The following is a 22,663-nucleotide window of genomic DNA, read 5'->3' as shown; positions in this document are numbered from 1 at the left end:
CTCTGTGCGTGTGTGCCGACATCCACGCGCGGTAAGATTTTTTCTTTTTTTTCTTTCTCTCTCTCTGTTTGGTGGCAGGCACTCGACCGAGACATGCTAAAGGAAAAGAGCCCATCGCCGGCCAACAGCCACTACGACTTCGCGCTGCGCCATGAGCGGGTGCGGTTGCTCGAAAAGGTCTTGAAACAGCTCGATGTGTTCATCTCCCGAACGGTGCTGGCGATGCGCGAGGTAGCCAGCTGTCTCTCACTCGTTGGCCAGAGCTATCATGAAGTTGCGCAGTGCGTCAACAGCACGAATCCGCACAGCACAGTGAACCAGGCCTACAGGATCTCCGCTCACAACCGCCTCGTCGAGCACTACGGGGTCAGCTTGCAGAACGCGGCCACGCAGCTCTCGGCTGAGATGAAGAGCCTCAGGAATGGAGAGGAGTACTCGTCGTACAACAGCGCCATGCATCAGATGGTGCTGATGCGGCTGCACGAGGTGCTGACAAATGCGCAGAAGACACGCGACCTCGGTGATGAGGTGAAGATCTCCCTCAAGAGGGCCATGAATTCGCGGAAGAAGGTTCACCAGAAAGAGGCCAAGTACATGCGCAAGGGGCTATCTCTGACACAGAGCAAGCTCTACGCGAAACAAGCAAAGAAGATGCGGCTGCACGATGAGGCTGCCGAGGCGAAGCGGCGCGCCTTTGATGCCGAGTACGAGTCGCTAATGCAGCGGCAGCTGTACGTGACGGGGCACACCATGGGCGACTTCCTGGATGTGAACACGGTGTACATGTCGAACATACTGAGTGTGCTTGGCTGCTTAGCTCCGAAGGGTGCCGAGGTCATCCAGAAGATGGCCAACAGCGGTGAGCGCCTCGGTGTCGCGCCGGAGGATCAGTTCGGCAGTCAGCCGGGGACGCAAGGCTTACTCCTTCTCGGCAGCAGCGGCGCGACCCTGGTGAAGGGGGGCGCCGAGGCCTGGCCTGGCAGAGAGGCCACCTTCGCATCTAATTGCGATCGCTCTTCGCACGGCTTCACGGGCTACCATCAGGAGCAGTGCCTCAAGGACCCGTCCGCGGAGCGCGCACCACCTACTGCGCGCGCGCTTGAGAGAGGCGATGAGAGCAATGAGTGCTGCTGCGCATTCAGCGGCACGCCGCAGCGACAGCTCATCTCAGGCCAGATGCCGGTGAGTGCCGCTACCGGCACTACAGGTGTCAGCAAGGCTACCAGCTGCGCATTCTCAGCAGATGAGCCGCACGCATCACCGCCGCTGCGCACCCCGTCCTTCCCTGCAGCCGTGCGACGCGTCGATGCCACGGTGATGCAGCACCCCAACCAGCACACCTTCGGGGGTCCCGCTTTGAGTGGGGCGCCTGGCGTGGCCACATACGCCGGAAAACAGGCCGAGCCACTGAAGAGCGCAGCCCCAGCCACGGTGGTGGTAATGACTGGTGACCGCCGCGGCGATGTACGTGAGGCGACCACGGCGCGCAACACTTGCCAGGCCAGTTCCTGCCATGCTCCATTCGGCGATGGCAGCTCACCGGCCGTTGAGCAGCCGGCAGCCCGCTCTTCGCTGGCGACGCCGCCAGCTGCGTACAACGAGGAGAGGCGGATGGGGCAGTCATGGGGTCGCTCGGCGGCGTTGGCTGCTCCGATGACCATGCACGGATTCGACTGTGCACGATCTGCAGAGCCCTTTGAGGACACGGTCCCCATCAGCACTCACGAGCGTACGCCGCACGCGTCCCTGCCTCCTATGGAGCTGTTCCCTCTTGAAACCGACGAAGACTGCGGTCCGCGGGAGGCGACCCCGCGCGTGTCGACGGCGACGACCGTTGCTGCCGAGGCCGTCACGCAGAAGCATCTACACCGCGACAAGAGCAGCGTCATGGAAGCTGCCGCTGCTGCGAAAGGAGGGGCGCCTCGGCTGAGCACCGCCTCTGCCCCGCCAGACGAGGACATGGTGGGTAGCGGTGTCAACACGCAACGCCGCGAGATACCCAAGAAGAGCACTCCGGGCCGTTGCATCGCACAGGGCCAACGCCCGCGGCCACAGCCACAGAGCCGCTTGCCGCAATGTCCTCAACGCCACGCCGCACCCCAGAGCTTGACGAACTTCCAGGCGATGACACTGGAAGGCGGCCTAGGTGCTTCTTTGTGCCAGTGTTGCAGCGACAGCCTCGGCTCTGAGGCCGGCGGCGTTTCTGGGTGCTCCCATAACTTGTCTACGAGCTATGAACTCAACAGCCCCGTGCCGACGCCGCAGCGGCGTGTGCTGGACACGCATGCATGGGAAGACGCCCAAGTGCGGCCATGCAGCCCTGTGCTGCGAGCGTGACCGCTCAGACAGCAAGGTGAGGGATAGGGGCATTTAAGCAGAGCCTCTGTGAGCCGGCAGAAATTGAGGATGGGCGTGTAATGCCATGCGTGCTTGGCGCATGTGGGCCGCCTCTCTCGTGTCTTTGCTTCCGCATCTCCCTCAGCGGCTACCGTTCATCTCGCGCTTTGCGGAGCCGGCTCATCCTCTTGAGCGTATTGACGTGATCGGCCGGTCGAATTTTTTCTTCAGTCTCCCCCTTCCGGATGCTGTGCGCGTCAGTGTCTCTCTCGCCGTCTTATGTGTATGTGTGCGTAGGTGTGTTCAGTCTATCGCGCCACCTCTCCACGAGACCGCACACTTCTCACGCCCCCCCTCTCCCTCTCCCTCTCCCCCTTCTCTCTCTGTTCCCCAGCGCATACCATCTTCCCTCTCCATGCGCCTCTACCCTATTTCTTCCCTTTTCTGTGTCCCCTCTCTCCCCCCTCTTGTACCCTCCATCACCTCACCTGCTCTCTTCCCCCCTAACACACTATTGTACGCCTTCACTCCTCCTCGTTCCAACGTACCTCCACTTCTTTTCTTCGTCTGAGTGCCCCCATCTCCTCCTTTTCTCGTATCCGCTCCCCACCCTCTCCCTCTCTCTTGCTTTCTCGCCCTGCTGTTGTCGTCCCCACTTCTGCACCTTTCCGCCCGCCTCTGTTCTCCCTCTCCATGGCGTTGCCTCCTCGGGCGTCGTCTCGACCGCCCTTCAGGTGTTCCACCGAGAGGGTGCCGGCAGTGGTGGTTGCTGTAGAAGACAAAACGTAAATGAGAAGAGCACCAACGCGTGCACAAGGGAGAGAAAGAGAGAGGCTGCTGTGCAGCCTAAAGGCAAAGAGAAAGACATGATTAAACGGGGGCGCGTGGCTTTGAGGGCACCTGCATTGCCCGGCTCAACGCACCGCGTCTACTCTACTTCCTCCCTCATTTTTCATGGTAGCACTGCAGCACGGCTGCTTGCGAAACGGCTGTGGAGGAAGCTTGTGAGCGCGCATCTCATCTCTGTTCTCAGTCTCCCCTTTCTCTCCACTCTCCAGGTGCAGGAGGGCGCCTCAGAGTGGCGGTGACTGCTCGTGGTGGAAGGAGGCGGCGCAGAGAGACGAGTGTGCGCGCTTTTATGCCCAGCCAATGCTTGAGTGCGCGACAGTCATGACGTGCTGCCTCCTCTCATCCCCGCATAGAGATGAAAGACTTTTCCACGCCGAGCGGGGGGTGAGGCGTGGGCACCTTCCAAACTTACTCTGAAGCACCGCTAATCCCTCTCTGTTTCTGCCCTTCCCTTTCCTGCGCACGTTCCACATGCGGCGTTTCTTTTTTTTTTCACACTTCACATGCCCCTCACGCATCATGAACGGGCCGCATTGACGCTGCGCTCCGGACCCCCCTTCTCGCGCACTCACGACACCGATGGACGCGTCGCTGCACGTGCTCACACGCACATACCCGATCGCATGCTCTCACAGCACCTATGATGCATCTGGCGCCTCGAACTGTCCCTACAGCGTAGCCAGCGCTTTCCGCGGCTACGCTCTCTCTATTCGCTTCTCACTTCATACCACTGCTTCCGTTGCTTTTTAAAAAATTCTCTGCCGCGCCCTGATGGCAGGGGAGAGGGGGGCGCCTCGGCGCGCATGTCGAGGGCTCGGCCCCCTCTCCCTCTTCTCATTCCTGCCAATGCTCGAGCCACTTGTGGTGCTGCCCGGCCCTCACGCTGCCTGCTGGTGTGGGGGAAGGGGAGAGGGGGGAGGATGCACGAGGTGGCGGCCGGCATGACAGGCAGCGGCTGCGGGGCGGCCTGTGCGGCGGGCATGTAGAACAAAAGCATCAAGGCACGCTGAGGCGATGGGTGGTGGTGGTGGTGGTGATGCAGCGCATTACTGTAGCGCGTGTCTACCCGCTGCTTCGCGCCCGCCATCGCGCCCTGCGTGAGAGGGTCGGTGGCAGAGCGCCGCTTTCTCCGTGCTTCAGGGAAGAAGATGCACTAGTAGAATATGGGACCGAACTTTCACTCTTCTTCGCAATTCGCACGCTTCTTCTTCAGGTTACAGAGGCACACACACACACACACACGTACCCACAAGGCCGCCAGCATGGGCAACAGGGTTAGTATTATTACCAGCTCCAGGGAGGAAGGCAGGGGCATCAACAGCGAGTTCCAGTACCGATGCGGTGTTCTGAAAAGGCTGAAGACATCGTGCAAGGATCTCAAGAGGAACGTCGCCGATGCTGTCGCGCACATGGAGTCCACCCCGCAGCACCTCCGTGGCGTCGGAACTGGCTACTTGAGCCTGTGCGCCTGCCTGAAAAACGGCGGTGCTGGTGGAAGCAGCACGCGCTGCCTTCGAGAGGCGGAGGGCGGAGAGCGGGGCCCTTCGAGCCGCAACGTGATCGATCGTCAGCTCGCCAATGAATCTTTCATCGGCTTTCAGAGCTTCTGTGACGCCATGGACGACCTCAAAGCGGGCGTTTGCGCCACCTTCCGCAACGATATTCACGAACGGCTCACGAACCAGCTGGAGAAGCTGCTGTCCGAGACGGAGCAGGTTCTCGCGCTGGGTAAGAGGACGAAGGGCAGCATGATGCGCTTCAGTAATGCTACCAAGGCGGTGTCGCGGTACGAGAGCGAGGCGGCGAACAAGGGGAAAGACCTCTCTGAAAACAAGGGCTACGCAAAGGCTGTCAGCGACCGCAACACCAAGGAAGGGAGCTTCATGGCAGATCTAGAGACCTTCAATCGACGCTACGAGGAGGTTATGGTTGCGGCGCAGGAATTCTGCAGCTCGACGACGGACATCTTCCTTGACAGCGTCGTCGCCTGCTACCGCGAATTTGTCACGATGCTCGACGTTGTCGAGACTCCTCCGTGGAGCCGCTTTCGAAGTGCTGGGACGGAGATGACGCTGCACCGGATGTCGGGTGTAAGATTGAGTGAGACAGCTGCCGAGCACCGGGACGACAACAAGTCCTCGGTCACCACCGAGCCCAAGAGGCTGGATTAAGGCGGTGCGCTCCGCCGGACGTCGCTCTCACATCCTTGAGAAGAGAGAGTCGCCTGGTGGGAGGGCGTCGCCTATCCTACGCGTGCGCGCGCGCACACACACACACACACAGAGCAACGGCATGGCCCCTCCCCCCTCTCTTACCCCTTGGCACTTTATGCTTTCGCTTTTTTTTCTCGTCAATATGTGGCTGGACTGGCCGAGTGCGTCGCCCACTCTCCCCCCTCCTCCCCACTCTTCCTTCACCGCTCTCTCTCTCGCTCTGCGTACCCACTGTCTCGTGGATGACTCTCTGTCACGTGCTGCGTCTGAAGCGAAGTTTGTGTGTATAGGCGCTCTTCTCTTCAGCTTACCCCCTCTGAAGCATACAGACTCACGTGCAGGTCTCGGCAGGAGACGAAAGTGCTCACGCCATGGTAACGGCTTGGCGTAGGGGGAGGGGGTCCTCCCCTTCAGGTACCCACCCATCCCCTTGTGTTCGAATCTCAGCGGGTGACGAGAGCCAACGCAAGATGACAGCGCTGCTGGGGCCTTTACAGAGTGGCAAGTAGCGGCTGCCCCCCCTTCCCCCCCCACACACACAAAGAACGATTCAAGGGGGAGGGGCGCGGGGACAGGGCTGTGAGATGCACAGCCTCATGGTGGAGCAGTGGCCCCATCGTACCTGCAGAGGATCTCTTGCGTCTATCCTCCCCACTTTTTCTTGACGTAGAGAACGTTTCAGCGACCAGGTGCACTCTCCCCTCCCCTCCCCCACCCTCTTTCTCTCGGTAAAGCACGCCACCGCCACCACCACCGCGCCCCTTCAAGAGTGCGGAACACGCCGGCTACCGGTACAAAGAGTTTGGTCGACAGCTCTCTTCCTCGTGACCGGACGCCCTCCCGGAAAGAGGAACAAGAGGCAATCACGGGCGAGTACGTCGTGGCAGAGGGGGGAGAGCGCGAGAGTGAGAGACTCCGTGACAGCCACCATGCCTGTGCCGTCTTGCACTCCTCCGCTGTGAGGAGGAGAGGTGTGCATATGTGAACGGAAGGCGAACGCATGCGCGCACACGGCGCGTAGAGAGACTGAAAGCAGGGAACAGGGAAAGGCCTTTCTCGATATCGGCCCTCTCAGCGCCATGGCTACCTGAGGAAGGCATTGAGGGTGTTTTCTTTGGGCGGGGGGAGGGGAGGAGGACTGCTACTCATCTCAGGGCGGAGACACGCATGCGCACGCACCAGTGGTGAGTATACCCCCAAACGCAGATCTCGATCAGGGCTACAGCACGTTTGGGGGTTGGGGCACGCTAACAGCAGCGTAGCCATGCCCGCAGCTTGCCCAGAGCTAGGGGACGGTTTCACGAGTCGCTCTTCTCAGAGGACGACTTAACTGCCCATGGCAGTGATGCTGGGCCAGTCCCTGTTCTTCTCTCCAACCAACTGAAGAGTTCACTCGACGCAGGTAACTGCATGGTGCAGCACTTGACCACTTGTGACGCCATCGAACCGCACGATCGCTCTGTGGTCGGCCTATGGGACAAGGCCTCGGCGTCTACTTGAAACCAGCGCATCCGGGGACTCGAGCACCTGCCCCAGGGGTGCCGCACGACCCCAGCGGCTCCGGGCCCAAAGTCGCTGTTGCGATGCGATGGATGCGCCGGTAAAGCCGAAGGGAGGAGTTGGGCAGCGCCGATCATCGTGTCCGAGCACGCAGCACTGCACGGTGCGCGTATAGGCTTGCCGTTGCGTGCAGATCAGCCGGAACCCATCAGCCTCATGCAATCACAGGAACCGTCGGCAGCGGAAGGGCACAGACGAATTGAGCAGCTTGCACACCAACGGCTCAATTCGATAGGGGAGTGCTTGCCACGAATTGCGTGGCCCTCACGGCTGTCGATCCGCCAGGCTCGGATGGTGGCGCGGTATATTCTGTGCGCCGAGCTCGATGCCTTCTGCCATGCCGCCCCGCTCTCAGGCGGAGGCGCGCAGCGGCGTTGTCTTGCGAGTCCGCCATCAGCGGCACATACGCTGCGCTCGGCCCGCAGGCGCCCGGTGGGGTGTGGCTGGGAGGCGGGCAATCATGCACAAAGCAGCGGATGTTGATGCACCCTTCTTTCTGCACCACTCTCACCGCACACACCATTCGATTGGCGTCATCAGCGGCTTGCCGGAGGCCTGGATGAGTCGGGGGGGCGTCTGCCGTGCCGTCAGCGAAAAGATAGAATGAATTGAAGCTGCGAACTTGCTGGCGCTCTCCACCACGCAGAGCCCCTCTTCGCCGCATCCGGAGAAGGGCTGTTGCAGATGGCGCGCCGCCCTCCCCCGCATCTTCTGGTAGCCGAAGAAGCGCGACAGAAACCGCAGGCGTGTGCGTGAAACTCAGCGAAAGTGTTGGCAATGCTGTGGGATTCGTGGCTCTCCAAGCACCAGCTGCACAACAAGAGGGACGGCTGAGGCGTTGATGACCCTTCGCGATGTATGATGCGCACGAGAATGAGTTTGGGCCCACACGCACTCCTTCAAGTGTGTGTGGGGGGACGCCGAGGTGTATGCTCGCCCAGGTGGGCAGGGTGGGGTGGGGTGGGGGCCCTGATGGCGGCGCACAAACCCCCTTTCCTCCCATTCCCATTCATCTCTCCATCGGCGAAACCTGTCCGTCACATTGTTTCTGTGATTGCTCGAGAGCAGATGATGGGGACACCTCCCCCCTTCCTGCAGTCGCACTGACGAAAGAAATCGTCTATGACCTTGTGATCCTTCAACAGATGCCTCGAGGGCGAGAAGGGGCGAGGCCCTCTTCTAGCAAAACGGGGCGATGGAGGGCTACGCAGCAGGACTGATTCGACGACTCGACCCCAGTGGAGGAGATGCTCTGCTGCCGTTGCAGCGCACGCCTCTTCTTTGTGCGCCCAGTCACCCCCCCGCACCCAGCGAGTCCCAACCGGTCAGCTGCACGTCACGAGAACCTCGATGAAAGCGTGACTCTTTCTCAAAGGTCCACGTCGCTGTGGCAACCGACCGCCCCGCCACTGCGCATTTCTCCCAACCTGTAAGACGGACTGAACGGTTTCGGAGGCACCCGTGGCGGAGGCACTGCCTCGGAAAGGACTGGCGTGACATGGTGGCCGGCCCTTTTTGGAACGAGAGGGCAGTCCTTCGGCTCCTCTCTGCATCAGTGACCTGGTGAACTCAGCGGGCACTTTCTTGAGCCCTCGAGGCCGAGGAAGGGGGATGGAGGGAGGGAAGAGCGCGAGGGATACTTTACTCTCCGACTCAGTACCCCTCAGTACAGCAGCGGTCTGAGCTCCGCTGCTGTACTGAGGCTCGGGGTGCAGGGGAAAGGTGCTGAGTGTGGGGACTCGATGGCCGCAATGCCTCAGGATATGAGGTGTGCTGGGTGGGCAGTGATGAGAGAGGGATTGGGCGACTACGCCAGAGAACGCGCAACCGAGAGAGGGAGTCGAGAGTGTGCGGAGGAAAACGTTTGTGTGTGTGCTCTTGTGGGCTTCCTGAGCTTTGCTCGGGTGCGGTGGCGAGGACAGGCACGCACCCGCGCAGACGTGCATTGCTATTCGTTCCCTGCCATCGTTCTTTCGCCATTGGACTCCTCACCTCTCACCTCTCACCCCTCAACTTCCACCGCTCCTCCTCAGCGTTCAGAGGAATGCCTTTGCCGTTTCCTTTTTTCGCCGACGCCGGAAAAAAAGAGCTGAGGAGAGCGAAGGGGAGAGAGCGCAGCAGAGGCGCGCGCGCGGGGAGGGGGGTATAACGCTCTGCCACCTCCGTATGAATGCACGCAGCACACACGCAAAGGCGCATACCGTCCTTCGAGCAGGCCAGACAAGGGCGAACAACGATGGCGAGGTGAGAAGCGGCACGCATCGCTTTCATCCGTCACACCACATCCGTAAGCGGTGGAGAAGAAGCTTGAGAAGGAGAAGCGGTGCCGCTGTCCATCTCTCCCTTCTGTCCTATCGCCTTCCCCCGTTCAACGAACGCTGCCTTCGTTTCCTCCTCTGTGGTGCATCTGCCTTAGAGCGCTTCCGTCTCTTTCCTCGAATAGCCCGAGACCTTTCTGGGGTCGTATGTACAGCGCGCATCCCTATCCCCGCCCGCCATTCTCTTCCTCTGCGTTGCCGGCGAGAGAGAGAGACGTGAGGCAGGGAGAGGGCAGCGCTAGCGGTGGACACTGGGCATGAGCGCAGGCGAAACGCCTTTCTCCTCGTTCGCTCAACAACGCGCTTGCGAAGGCAGAAGAGGGGGCCCAGGAAAAGAACCTGATGGCCAGAGTTGCATTCTGGGAGCGTTTCACCGCTTACGCACACGCAACGAAAAGTACATCCGTGCCAGAGAAGCACTCTCACCCGGGAAAGCGCTGGAGAGGTGTGCTTCACAAGTTTCGCGTGCGTGCTTGGCGTGTGCTTGCAGGCCTTGTAGGTGAGGCGGGGGGGCAGGGAGGGGGACGAAGAGGAAAGTGAGTGAGAGTGGCGCTCGCCGTCGCTTCTTCCCGCGCCTCTTCCGCTCTCCCACTTCCCTGTAGCTGCTTGTACACAGAGCTGCATCCTCGAGATGAGACAGACTACGAGGGTGCACTGTATCGACACGAGCGCCTCCTTCCCTCCCCCATGTGTGTGTGTGTGTGGCGCGGGGAATGCCCCCCTCCCCCCCACACACACACGTGGGGGAGGGAAGGAGGCGCTCGTGTGGTTGGCCCTTTCGGCCTCTGTAGTCCACTCCGGTTGTCTCCTTTCCACACCGCCCCACTCTCTTGTTTGGCACAACTGCTCCCTTCTCTCCCTCTCCGCCTCGTCTCTCTTCCCCCTCCCCCATCCACCCGCCTGGCACCTCCCACCTCGGCCAGTGACGGTGCGCAAAGGCAGAGGATGCCATTATTCACAGTTGGCGCGCCTTTGCCTCTCTTTTTCTTTCCTTTACTGTTGTAACCGCTCTCGTACCCTCTGCCCCTCATACAGACGGACACCAGTAGTCTAGAGCCGCGGGCTCACCCAAGCAGTAGGCACATACACGCCCGGGGCTATCAAGGGAAAAAGGCGGAGTGCACATCTCAGGACGGGGCCTTTTCTCTCTCTTTTCACCTCCCTTTGCCGCTCTCGCGCTCTCCTTGCCGGAGACGACACCCCCTTTGTTTCTGTGCTCTTCTCGGTGTGAAGAGTTGTGTGTGTGCGTCTGCTCTTCTTTCGGCGTATGTGACCGGCGCATGTGCGTGGCTACCGATTTACCCCTCCTCTGCGCCTTCTCACTTCCTCTTTCTCTGTCGTCCCATTCTTTTCGACCCCGCAGGCTTGTGACTCGCGCTCGATGCTGGCGCGGTCTCGGGTGACTCGCAGTCGCCGCTACACCCCGGTTGTGGGGTGCGCTTTTCTTGTCGAGACGCTCTACGGCTCCAAGTACAGTGCGAATTTGGGCTTGTACAACATGCCCTACGTCTACGTCAAGACGCTTTTGCTGTGCGCCTCTGGGAGTGGCCTCACGTCACGCGAAGGGAGCTACATCCATGGCCTCGTCGAGCTCCTCCTGCCGTCGAAGGTGTCCCAGGACAATTTAACCAAGCTGGAGCTGCTGCAGTTTGTCGACGCCATCCCGATGGATCGGTACGCCGGTGGCAACGACGAGTTCGAAGTAGCGGATGGGGAGGAGGCGGAGGAGCAGGCCACACTGGCGCTCCTGTCGTGCAGCAGCGGCTACGCCGCTGCTGCAGCCACGCAAGCAGGGCCCTCTGCATCCTCATCAACATCTCCGCACGGCGAGCGGAGGGCGGGGGGACGCGCTCGACAAGACTGCAGCGACGAGGGCTGCCGAGGCTCGATAGGAGACCTCGCCTATGATGGTGAAGGCGACGGCCCGCTGGCTTGCCTTGGCTCTCGTTCCGCTGCTGCGCGCAGTCGCGCGACAGAGGCCGAGGATGATGCAGCCGCAGTAGAGTCGATCATGTCCTTCGTCTCCGCCGCCGCGTTTCCGTCTTCTATTGCGCGGGTGCTGATTTACGATGCTGTCTGTACGTGCGTGGCGGACGGCCTTTACGGCGCCAAGGAGAAGGAGCGCGTCGCACTCGTGTCCAGCCATATCGGCCTCTCCTCGGCTGTGCGCGACCAGATCGAAAAGCTGGCGCTGCAGGAGAGGGCCATCTCGAACCGAAAGCGGCGCCTGCTGCGGCTCCATCCCTTTCGCTCGAACACCATGCCAAAGTGGGAGGAGCGGTGCTTGCGAGCGTTCCGCGGACTCGGCGACGCGGGGAGGAATTCGACGCCACCAGAGCGGGAGCGGGGCGGCGCAGGCACGGCGAAGGGGAGCGATGGCGGTGACCACCACCACGAGGCCGAGGACGAGGCAGGCATGCTGGCCGCCGAGGAGACCATGCAAGTGGAAGCGGCGAAGACGCTGCTGCGGCGGGCACGCGCGCGTCGGCTGACCAAGCGTTACGCCGGTATCTGACCCCTGCGTGGTCGTCGCACCACGTGCGGCAGGTTTTCCTTCGCGATTTCACGTTTGCTCTCTCTGCTGCTGCTGCTGCTAACCGGACGAGCCTCGGCGCCGGCGTTTCAGCGAAGCTGCGGAGCGCGTCTCTCTTTCCTCTGTTTCTCCCGTGTGTTTGTGTGCGCGTTTGCGATCATCTGTTGTCCCTATCGACGCCGATGGGGTGCGCTGCATCTTCACGTTCGAGCAGGAGCCTGCGCGCATCATTTTTCCCGCCCCGACCGCTGCGGGGAGCCTGAAGTCACCTGCTGACGTACACACCACACGCGAAAGCACTGGAGCTTAGCGCTTCAAGCGAGGGGCGGCTCAACTACCTCTCCCCCTGAACCGGAGCGAACCTGGAGGAAGGCGAAGGAGAAGTGCCGCTGTCACATCCGCAGCGGGAGCGGTAGATGCTCTGCGGACGCTCGGCGAGCCGGTACCGTACCGATGTCTTTTGTGGTGAAACCGATCGCAGCGTCACGTGTAAGCACCCCCTTCGAGGTCACCTTTTCGCTCCCTCTTTTCCAACACCCACTGCGACGGGATGCATTCTCGGAAGGGAAAGCGAGCTGCGTTGGCTGTGCGCTCCAGCGACCGGCAAGGTGCCGCCGCCTTCTTCCTGAGCTCAGCACGGACACCCTCTTCCTCCCGCCTACCCCAAATTCTGCGTCGCCTGACAGCGCTCCCATGCGTATGTGCACCCTTTCCCCCCTTCCGCTCCTGTCTCCCCGCACTCAGCTTCTGCTTTCCTTGTCTCCCTCTCTTTTCGCTCCCCCCCACACACCGCAACAGCTGCACACTCGGCCCCTCAGGCCCCGCTTCCCATCCCTTCACAACCTCCATAGAAATCGATACGAGTGCTTCAGGGAGAGGCTTGTACACACACGCACACACACAGGCTAACAAACACGGGCTTATAATCAATTACTCTTCCTTCAGTGGCCACCCTAACGCTTCGCGTGCCATTGACGCCCCCCTTTTCACACTAAAGAATATAAACACATGCAGGCATAGATCCCACACACACCTCTGCCCCCCTCTTTCTCTACCGTTCCTGCTGCCCATCGCTCGACATACTAGCGCACCTCTTCCGCTTGTGCGCACCCTCTCGTCCACGAGCGGCGGGGCAGAAGGCACGCGCCTTGTGGTGGTGGTGGCACCTTCCCCTCTCTCTCTTGCACACCGTTACGTGTGTGCTTGTGTGCGAGTGTTCGTCGGTGCACGTGAACAGGATTCGCCTCGGCTAGCTTGACGAACTTGAGCGACGCACAAAACTTAGCAAATCGGAGGAGACGAAGCACAGGCAGCCGAGACAGTGGTACGCGCGCCTCCCTTTGTAGTGGCTCTCTGCCGCTTAGATATCTGTATCTATATATCTGCCCCTCCGCGTCCGCTCTGTGAGAACATCCCTCTGACGTATTTGAAGGCTCCCTGACACACACACACACACACAAACGCACACTTAGACATACATAGACCCATTCGACTTGGCGCAAATATCAAAGGTGCCTTGCCGTTCCGCTTCGTGCTGGGGCGCGAGTCCGCGAGCGCTTCCTCTTTATTCTCCTTAGGACGCTCGTGTATGCGCGTGCACCGCGGGTCTGCGTATTCCTCTCTCCCGTCTCAGATTGCTGCTGAGTGACCGACCTCTGCTTCTTTCCGTGTGGCTTCGCCTGCCGTCGCCGCGGCGGGGAGGCTCCTAGACAAAGGCTGCGCTCCGCTTCGGTGTGCGAAGCGACGGGGAGGAACCCCCCCAAAAAAGGCAAAGCCCGTGCGACTTCACATAAACCTGCTTGCACATAGATCCGCGCCTCCGTCCCCTCCCCCCGCTCCATCGCTCCTTGCCTAGCTTCTCCCCGCCCTTTCAAGCGCCGGCACACTCTTCGAGCACAACCATCTCGGGTGGTCGGCGAAGGCGGAGAAGTAAAAGAGGGGCGACAGACCGACGGCGAGGAGAAAGCACTGGGGCACGGGGTCACGGACGCAGCAGGGCAGCGAGGCGCTGCACCTCGCCCACGATCGGCACACATGCGCGCATCACCACAGCCTCGCTGTTCGTGCTCGTGTCGTTAGGTGCCGGTAGGGCTCCACGATATCGTCCCTGACGTAGAGTGCGATCTTTCCACACCGTGGGCGACCGAAACAGATTGCATAGAGGCGCGAGGCAAGAAAAAACTGTCGCTACTAGAAGGGGGAAGCAGCTGAAGTCGCAAGCGCACAGGGACTCCACCTAGACTGCCACACCATCTGCCGCACAGAAGCGCATAGCCTACACCACAGCACTCTGGGCTGGCGGGGCGTACGCCACCAGCGCCGCGGTGCCGCACGCCATAGCACAATCTGAGATAACTATACAAAGGACGAGGCGCTTCTCGAGAATGGCAATAGAGCGCCGGGACCTCGCCATTGCCATCGGTGTGCCATGCGCCGTGCTACTGGTCGTGGTCGTCTGCCTCACCATCTTTTTGGTGTGCTATCGGCGTCGTCGGCGCATTGCACAACTGCGGCGCCGCCTCTATTTCAAGTCCTTCATTGATGATCAGCAGCAGCACCCGAAGAATGACGTGTGGCGCAGCGAAGGCACGGGATCTAGGCTCAACCCGGCTGTACTGCCCGGTATCGAGCACGTGACGTTGTACCGAGGGTTTCAGCGTTGCAGCGCCGAGGAGCTGGAGGCGACGCCATCGCCTGCCGGTGCCGGGCACTTTCCTGCGCCTCTCGTCGTTTACTTGCGCGTCCGAGCTGATCAGGTGTACATGGACGCGTGTGACATTCTTTTAACAGTCAATCGGCTGCGCGACAGCCTGCCTTCCGACCACAGCAGCTTCCAAATCTTAGGCAACGACGGCTATTACCACGACGATTATCTTCTCTACACGGCGCCGCTGGAGTTTCGGGAGCCGGGCTTGTACATGATACAGGCGCACACGGTTCACCCCGTCAGGAAGGTGGTCGGCGCCGTGCACCAGTTTCTTTACGTGGTGACTGGAACGGCTCCCTCAGGAGGGCAGACACCACCACCGCCGTTGAGCCCGCCACTGCTCGAGCACAGAGGGGGCAGCGCATCGAACCATTACGCAAACTCTATCGATATCGATATTGCGCGTCGACAAACGGAGCGGGCACAGACCAGCGGGAGCGCGTTGCAGCAGCCGCTGCACATGGACCCGTCTGCGCATCTGCGAAGCCCTTCTACCGCCACGGTTGGCCCCTCAGCCGCGGCTGCTGTTGATGTGCCGCTGCCACCAGTCATCTCCCCCAGTGAGGGTGAGGTGACCACGTCCACGGAGATCGTCATTGCACCACACGGGCTGAGTACGTCGCCCGATCATCTGCGTTACAGCGTTGATGGAAGCTATCCGACGCTGATCTACACGTCCCCGTTCACGCTGAGTCTGCCACCACCGTCGCTGCTTCCTTCGCAGCGCCGGCAGGTTATGGTGCAGGCCATTGCCGTGCACGCTTCCGCTGCGGCGTTTGACGACGACGCCAAGGCTACCTCGGCATGCTCGCGACTGGGCGGTGGCAGAGTTAGCGCCGTCTCTCGCGCTGTGCTGGTGGTGCGGCCTGCTGGGCTGTCATACTTTGACCCACAGGTGCCGGCGCCCTCCATGCGGCTCCGCGCCACTGATGCCACGCTTTACTTTGACGAGTCACAAAACCCGCCCGAGACGCAGACGCTCTATGAGCTCGTCTTGGTGCGCGAGGCGCGGCTCAAGGCAAAGTTTAGTCGGCAGCGCGCACAGCTGTACGAGGGACACCCCATCAAGCTGACGGAGAACGTCGCAACTGTTTACGCATGGACGGTCTTGAGCAGCGCTGCTGCAGCGGCGCGCTTCGGTGGCGGCGTCGATGCTGACGCGGCCGACCGCTTTCGCAGCGTACCAACCATCTATGACTGCAGCCGAGCGGCCACCGAGCGCGGCAAGCTCAGTCGCCGCCGGAGCGAGCAGTACAACATTAGCCCCGAGCAGCTTCTTCCACCGCCGGTGATGTGCGTGTCGTGCAGCGAGGTCAAGCTGGCCTTTGACGACCCTCCAGCCAACAGCCGCATTGCCTATACGCTGAACGACACTGAGCCGGCTTTGTATGACGTGCACCCCCCGGCGTGCGCAGTACCCATAGGCGACGACACGAGCGGCAGACGAGAGAAGAGGGCAGGCGATCACCCCAGCCCCATTCTGGGTGATAAGGACGGAGCGCACACACACATATATCAGCCTGGCAAATACATTCATGTTACGCTGATGGAGACGCGTCACGTCTACGTGACGGCGCGAGTGTTTGTGCCGATTTTCGAGGGCAGTGACGGAGCCTTATCTGGCGACCGAGGTGCTCAGGGGGGCAGTTGTCTGGGCAGTGGGAAGCTGCTGGGCTACCGCTTCGGCGGTGTCTTTCATCGCGGGTTCCACTTCCAAAGCACCTAAGCGTGCGGATGTCCCCCTTGACGGTGCCTCCGCGCCGTTGTTGCTCCGCTGACAATCATGCGCGTATGGGAACCATTTCACTCCTGCGTGCGCCCCTCCTCTTTCTCTGCCTGGCCGGGGGGAAGGGGGCAGTCAGCGGCCCTCCCTTGAACGCCACATAAGGTCCGCCCTTCCTGCCGCAGGAAGGCTACGCGGTGCAAGTCCCTCACGAGGCTCTTCTCTGCCGCCAACCTCCGCTGAGTCGATGTGCGGCGCCTTCTCACGCGTTCGGCTTCGAAAGCCGTGCGTTTGGCCCATTCCGACTTGGCACACAGACACGCCAGCGCACACCAAACGGAAAGAGAGACGCCGCTCTGCCGTCTGCCCTCTTCCCCTCACCCCCTGACTTCCCTCTCTCTCTGTCTGTCTGTCTGTCTCTCTCTCCCGTTATTGGTTTCATCTCTTCTCCGTTGACGCGGAGAGGGCGGGGTTGATGTCACCTCTGCTTTTCCTTTGTCTTTCTCCATTGGCGTGCACACGCACACACACGCATGTTTATGTGTGTGCGCGTGCACCGACGGCTTTGACGCATGTTTCTATTTTTTTTTTATGTGTGCTTCTCATCTCCCTCGTCCTTGCCGCGCGGGAATAGAACAGACGAAACGAAGAGCGGGGCAAATCTGTGCTATAACGTGGAGGATGGCGCATGCGCTGGCGCGTGCGAATGCGCCACACCAGTTATGTCACCCTTAGCATGCTTGTGGAGTGGCAGGGGCGCACCTGCTACCATCTCATTGCCATGGCGAGCACTATTGAAGCTCCGGTGCACGCATGCGCATAGACGCGCACACGTGCGTGAGCGTGTATGCCGGTGACTTGTGTTCACCCGCCCTCCATGAGATTTGGTCGGCACGATATGATGCTGGGCTCTTCCTTGTGCCCGCCACCGGCCTCCCAGCCACGCGTACGCACGGGTGTATACATACGTGCGTGCAGAATGCCCACCCGCGTTTCGACAACCATCACCAGGGCGGTAGTGACGAGCGCCTACCTCGAAGAAGAAGGACGAGCCCTCACTCTCTTCCTCCCCCCTCTCTCGCTTTCTGATCGTCTTCTCGCCCATCCCTCGATCCATACCTGTCGTACATCGAGTGTAGGTCGTCTCGCTCACTGAGGCACAGGGGGGGGGGCCGGCTGAGGAAGACTAAGTGACGCAGCGCTCCATCGGTCGCTTAAAGCGTTTCCTCCGCCTCATACTTGCCGCCCATCTGTTCTCGCGGAAAGAGACGGGCGCCTCTACGAACGAAAAAAAAAAGGCAGCCAGCCGCATGCGCTCATACAGACAATCACGCTTAATTGTATTCTTCACCACTGCCCACCTCCCTCCCCTCCCCTCCCGTCCTTTTTCTATGGGCAAGCCCTGCGGAGCGGCAGCATGCGGAGACGAAAGGCGGCCAAACAAAAGTTAGCCACAGAAGTTTCAAGGCCATTTTCTTCATTGCAGGTGTCTGTACTCCGATAGAAATCCGCGCATATAGGCGACTACAATACGCGTTCATAGACTCACTGACACCAACGACTTTATCCCCCCCTTTCCTTACGTGCCGCCATCGTCGTCTTGGTCTCACCCATATCTGCACAGTCATCTCCGCCTCCGTCGTTTGGCCGACTCTCTTCCTGCTGCTGCTGCTCTCCATCCCTCTCTTCTCGCCCCTCTCTCTTTACAGGCAGACACACACGCACACGCGCTCACACCCCGGCGGCTCCTCCTGTTTTCTGTGGTTCGCCGCTTATCTCGGCGCACATCCCTGCTGTAATGCTTCGTCGCGTTCTGTCTCGTGGACCTCTCCCCAAGTCGCTGCCGGTTAGTCCCGCGGCAAAGCTGGCAGCGAACAAGGGAAGGCTCTCGAAGAGACGAGGCGCTCATGTGCACTTTCTCACCACCGCTGAGTGCGCAGCGGGCGGGAGTGCTGCCGCCACCGTTCCGCCAGGCTTTACCGGCAAGGCGGGTGAGGTAGACTTTCAGGATGGCTGGGTGACGGCGCCAGAGCCTTCCTCGTTGGAGAAAACGGCGACAGCGAAAGGGTGGAAGGTGACTGGCGCCAAACAGGCGGCGAGTGCTGCGGGAAAGCCGGCTAAGCTTGTGGCTGGCATGGGGCCTCACTCCACGGTGCGAGATTACCGCCTTGCGGTGACGGCTGCCGTGCGCAAAGCAAAGATGTGCAACGCCGAATGGGTGTCGCTGCACCCCCCGAAGCAGGACGTCTTCACCATGACGGACCCGTACCACTCAAGGCAGCGGCTGCAGGGACATGAGATGGTCGAAAAAACGGCAACCTTTGCTGTGACCGGGGCGTACCAGTACGACCGTCTGAAGTCAAGCATTCTTGCCGCACAGGATACGCCAAAGAAGGGTAGCATCCGCGGTAAGCGGACAGAATCAAGCGCCATGCCGGCCGGCACACCACAGCCACCGATGGAGCTTGTTGTGGCGACGAGCAATGCGCAGGCGGTGCGCACGGGTGAGGTGATTGGGCACTGCGTCAACGATGCCCGCAACCTGGGCAACCTGCGCGAGGATGAAGGTGTGCCGGAGTTCTACGCGGAGTGGGCGAAGAAGTACATGATACCAGAGGGCATCAAGGTGCGCAAGGTGCTTCGTGGACAGCAGCTCGAGGAGGCGGGCTTGCGCCTCATGTACAACGTCGGCCGCGGCTCCCGCTACGAGCCGTACTTGATGGTCCTTGAGTACGTCGGCAACACGCGCTCCAGCGTGGCGACGGCCATCGTCGGCAAGGGAGTGACCTTTGACTGCGGCGGCCTCAACATCAAGCCGTATCCATCGATGGAGACGATGCACACCGACATGATGGGGGCGGCCACCGCGCTCTGCACGCTTAAGGCAATTGCGGCGCTGCAACTGCCCATCAACGTCGTCGCTGCGGTGGGACTCGTGGAAAACGCCATCGGCCCCGACAGCTACCACCCCTCCTCGATCATTACAAGCCTCAAGGGACTCACGGTCGAGGTGCTCAACACGGACGCGGAGGGCCGCTTGGTACTTGCAGATGTGTTGACGTATGTGCAGAAGTATGCACCGCTGGAGAAGAAGCCCACCCGCATCATCGACCTTGCCACTCTCACGGGGGCCATCATTGTCAGTCTCGGCTCGCGTCGCGCCGGGTTGTTCTCGCCATTTTCGGCGCTGGCGGATGCGCTCATGGCTACCGGCACTCGGTGTGGGGAGGAGGTCTGGCCGATGCCCATCGGTGATGAGCACAAAGACATGATGAAGGGTGGCATCGCCGACCTGATCAATGCTGCACCTGGGCGACAGGCTGGCTCCTGCACCGCCGCCGCGTTCCTCTCCCACTTTGTAGAGCCGGAGGTGCAGTGGGCGCACTTGGATATCGCCGGCGTGGCGGATGTCGGGGACAAGCCCAAGGGCTTCGAGCCGGCCGGTGTGACCGGCTTTGGCGTGCAGCTTCTCGTCGACTTCCTGCGCCACAACAAACCGTGAGACGCGAACGGTGCCCCCCCTGTTGTAAGGGCATCGATTTTTTTTCTTTGCTCTCCTCTTTCTCTGTTCGTTGTTGCGTTCCTTCGCCCTCTTTTGTCGTTTCGCTGCACACATCTGCGCGTCTTCTTAAGGGTGACTGTGCGCGTGGGACGGACGGCTCCCTCATTCCCACCCCCTCTTCCCACCATTCGTACGCCTTAACGAAGCCCTCTGATAGCAAAAAGAAGCACCAAAAAAATCCCCTCGCCAAAAACTGGGGCTCGAAGACGGCAGTGGCCGCTCTTACTCTTTGGCAGTCTCTGTCCTTGTCTGCTGGGGGAGTGGCCACCACGCATGTCTTGTCGCGTGTCGCCTCCGCCCTCTTCACTGTGGTAGCTTTCTCTACCCTTACCCTTCCCGCACCGCTCCTCGTGTTCACCATCTGTGCTGTTTTCTCTAGCGCCCCGCGCGGTACGCTTGCCGTTGTCGACACAGTGCGCCATTTCTGCACGTCCGTGCACGCGGAGTGACATACCCTCCCTACACATACCACAAGGAGGCACGAGCTGGACCTGAGAAGGATTCGAAACGCAACATAGCCAAGGCGCAACAGCGCCCATCGCATTCGTTGCGGGTTGTGCATCTGTGCGGTACTCGAGGGGAGCCCTCTGGTGAAGCACCCGCGAGCCGAGAGGCGCTCAAGTAGAGGAAGACGGTTGCTTCTGTGCGTTGGTGCCGAGCGCGCCGACCTCTCGGCCTCTCCCCCCAATTCTCACCGTTGCCGCTTACACGGAGAGCATATCCGCTAAAAGCCCTGGCACGCGCTTGCGTTGCTGTCGCTGTACGAGATTCGACGCGCGTGATTGAGCGGAAGTACTTGACACGCACACACACGAAAGGGGGCAAAGAGGAAAATGTTTTTGCCCTCCGTGCCGCTACGGTCCCGCATCCCGGACATCGGCCACCAAACCACCGCCACCGTCAAGTGGGCGACCTACACGTTCTGGTACATCTTAGATCCCATCCTGCGCCGCCATCACTGGTATTACCGACGTAAGGTGCAGCTTGATCGCTTTCTCGAGCGGAACAGCATCGTGGCGAACTTGACGCTTGGCGTGCTACTCGGAGCCACCGTGTACTTCGGCGTTGTCTGCGGTGTTCTGCTACCACCGGCGGTGGGTGCGAAGGCCCACTCCATGAGCGAGAACGCCCGCGAAGTGCTTAGCTTGATGGAGTGCGACACGTCCAAGGAGCTCCCGGCGTACCAGCTTATGCGCGTGAAGCGAGAGATCATCGGCAAGCTGCACGCCGTTGCAGACGAGGTGGAGGTTCGGCGCCAACGCGAGGAGGCAGCAAGGCTCAGTGAGCTGCTCAGGCGTCCATCTTGAGCTCCTTGGTATATCTTCTCCCGGCAGTGGCGCGGTTGTTCGTGAGCGCCCGCACGGCGCAAAGGCTTGGGAAACAGTTTGCTTGTTCTCGGGCTCGCTGATAGGCGGTAAGGGGGCATTAACAAAGAAAAAAACGAAAGCTGAAGCGACGCTGCATCACCGGCCGATTCACGTCACACTCGCGAGGGTATGGGCCCGCTACTGCGCGTGGGAAATGCACATGTGCTCTGGGGAGGAGGATGGAGGAATGGAGGAGTAGTGCAGAACAGGACGGGAACACTCTCCGCGCGCATGTGTGGCCAAATCTCCGCTTTTTAGCGTACTGTGCGTCTCTATCTACTATGTGTGTGCTGTGCTGAGCTGTGCGGTGCCTCTTTGGCGCAGGACGATGTTCTCTCTCCCTTTCTCTTCCGCTTCCCTCTCTGGTCGCTGAGCGTCTGCTGCTTCTCCTACTCTCCGCCTCCGCCACGCACGTGGAGGGTGTCTCTTCTAAGCAAGACGTGCTTCTATAGCGCCGTGCATCCGCATACATGCGCACTTGCCTACACAAGACGCTCACGCTCAACTCTCGCTTGCGAATCTTTCCTTTTTTGTCTCTCTGGAAAGAGCAGATGCCGGCCGTGCGTGAAACGGCGACGAGATTGCCACCGGCCCTCTAGACTGCATCGGCATCTCACACGCGCACCGCTCTCTGCCGCTGCTTTGCCCCCCCCCCCCTTCTCTTTCGCTCCTCCGAAACAGCTTTCTGACCTGCAGTTCAGCACTTCTTAAGCCGCTTTGTTCTAAGGCGAGTGGGGACGGCTAGGGGTCGAATATGCGTGTGTGTGTGTGTGTTAGCGAGGTGTCGCCAAGCTCAGCGCAGACGCTGATCAACTGAGATCGCCTTCTCCCTAGCGGCGGGGCACTGGCAGTGCCGTCTGCGCGGAAGAAGCGGCTCAAGGCGGGTGTGGAGGACGAAGGTGGGGTGCATGGATGCACGCTGCGGAGAGACGGATTTCCGCGGCTGGAGGCTCTGACACGCAGCAAACTTTACTGCAGCAACCGTTATCGACGCCATCCTCCTTCACCCTCTCCATGCCCGCACCCACGGCCGACGATTTGGATAGCGTGAACGCGTCCTCAGCTTCCACCGCACTGCACCGTCGCCGCCGATATGGATCCTTCAAACTGAAAGGGGGCAGCGGCGAAGGGAGCGTCAGCACTGCGGACTGCGGTGGCTCGACAACTAACCGTGCTGGAGACGTGAAGGGCTCATCAATCGTACGACGGAGCGGCTTCTCTTCACAGCCGCTCCGCCGCATCCCAGCCTGCTAGCCGTGGGGCGGGAGGAGGTGGAAACGGCTACGGCGGTGCGCTCGCTGGTGCTAGCCGAATACCTTGCGGCGAGAGAAAGACTAGGGGAGGTGCTGCTGCTTCACGAAGGCGAGTGGCGTGTGCTGGAGGACATGCTTCGCTAAGTGGAAGCCTCGCTGGGGCTGGGATATTGGTGGTGCCGTGTGCTCGCTCGTTGCGTTGCACGCCAAAATCGTGCGGGCGTGGCGGCTGCGGTGGGTG

The 22,663-nt window shown here is 60.8% G+C and overlaps 6 protein-coding genes across 6 annotated transcripts; all 6 read left to right on the top strand.

The window, feature by feature from the left end:
- Positions 1 to 93: 93 nt before the first annotated feature.
- Positions 94 to 2,337, top strand: LSCM1_06109 (uncharacterized protein; the record flags this gene model as incomplete). The annotated part of the gene is made up of 1 exon (XM_067323541.1): positions 94 to 2,337. One exon carries the CDS (start codon positions 94 to 96, stop codon positions 2,335 to 2,337), a length of 2,244 nt encoding a protein of 747 aa, XP_067178646.1.
- A 2,111-nt stretch (positions 2,338 to 4,448) lies between these two features.
- On the top strand, positions 4,449 to 5,357 carry LSCM1_06108 (uncharacterized protein; the record flags this gene model as incomplete). Its single annotated transcript, XM_067323540.1, has 1 exon — positions 4,449 to 5,357. The coding sequence occupies one exon, from the start codon at positions 4,449 to 4,451 to the stop codon at positions 5,355 to 5,357; it is 909 nt and encodes a 302-aa protein (XP_067178645.1).
- Positions 5,358 to 10,658: 5,301 nt separating this feature from the next.
- LSCM1_06107 (uncharacterized protein) lies at positions 10,659 to 11,792 on the top strand (the record flags this gene model as incomplete). The annotated part of the gene is made up of 1 exon (XM_067323539.1): positions 10,659 to 11,792. One exon carries the CDS (start codon positions 10,659 to 10,661, stop codon positions 11,790 to 11,792), a length of 1,134 nt encoding a protein of 377 aa, XP_067178644.1.
- A 2,402-nt stretch (positions 11,793 to 14,194) lies between these two features.
- Positions 14,195 to 16,243, top strand: LSCM1_06106 (uncharacterized protein; the record flags this gene model as incomplete). The annotated part of the gene is made up of 1 exon (XM_067323538.1): positions 14,195 to 16,243. One exon carries the CDS (start codon positions 14,195 to 14,197, stop codon positions 16,241 to 16,243), a length of 2,049 nt encoding a protein of 682 aa, XP_067178643.1.
- A 1,795-nt stretch (positions 16,244 to 18,038) lies between these two features.
- LSCM1_06105 (uncharacterized protein) lies at positions 18,039 to 19,742 on the top strand (the record flags this gene model as incomplete). Its single annotated transcript, XM_067323537.1, has 1 exon — positions 18,039 to 19,742. One exon carries the CDS (start codon positions 18,039 to 18,041, stop codon positions 19,740 to 19,742), a length of 1,704 nt encoding a protein of 567 aa, XP_067178642.1.
- An 893-nt stretch (positions 19,743 to 20,635) lies between these two features.
- On the top strand, positions 20,636 to 21,109 carry LSCM1_06104 (uncharacterized protein; the record flags this gene model as incomplete). Its single annotated transcript, XM_067323536.1, has 1 exon — positions 20,636 to 21,109. The coding sequence occupies one exon, from the start codon at positions 20,636 to 20,638 to the stop codon at positions 21,107 to 21,109; it is 474 nt and encodes a 157-aa protein (XP_067178641.1).
- Between the last annotated feature and the right edge of the window lie 1,554 nt (positions 21,110 to 22,663).

Source organism: Leishmania martiniquensis, chromosome 23 (assembly GCF_017916325.1).
Source record: "Leishmania martiniquensis isolate LSCM1 chromosome 23, whole genome shotgun sequence".
Classification (NCBI taxonomy): domain Eukaryota; phylum Euglenozoa; class Kinetoplastea; order Trypanosomatida; family Trypanosomatidae; genus Leishmania; species Leishmania martiniquensis.
This window is presented reverse-complemented; position numbering and strand designations above follow the sequence as displayed.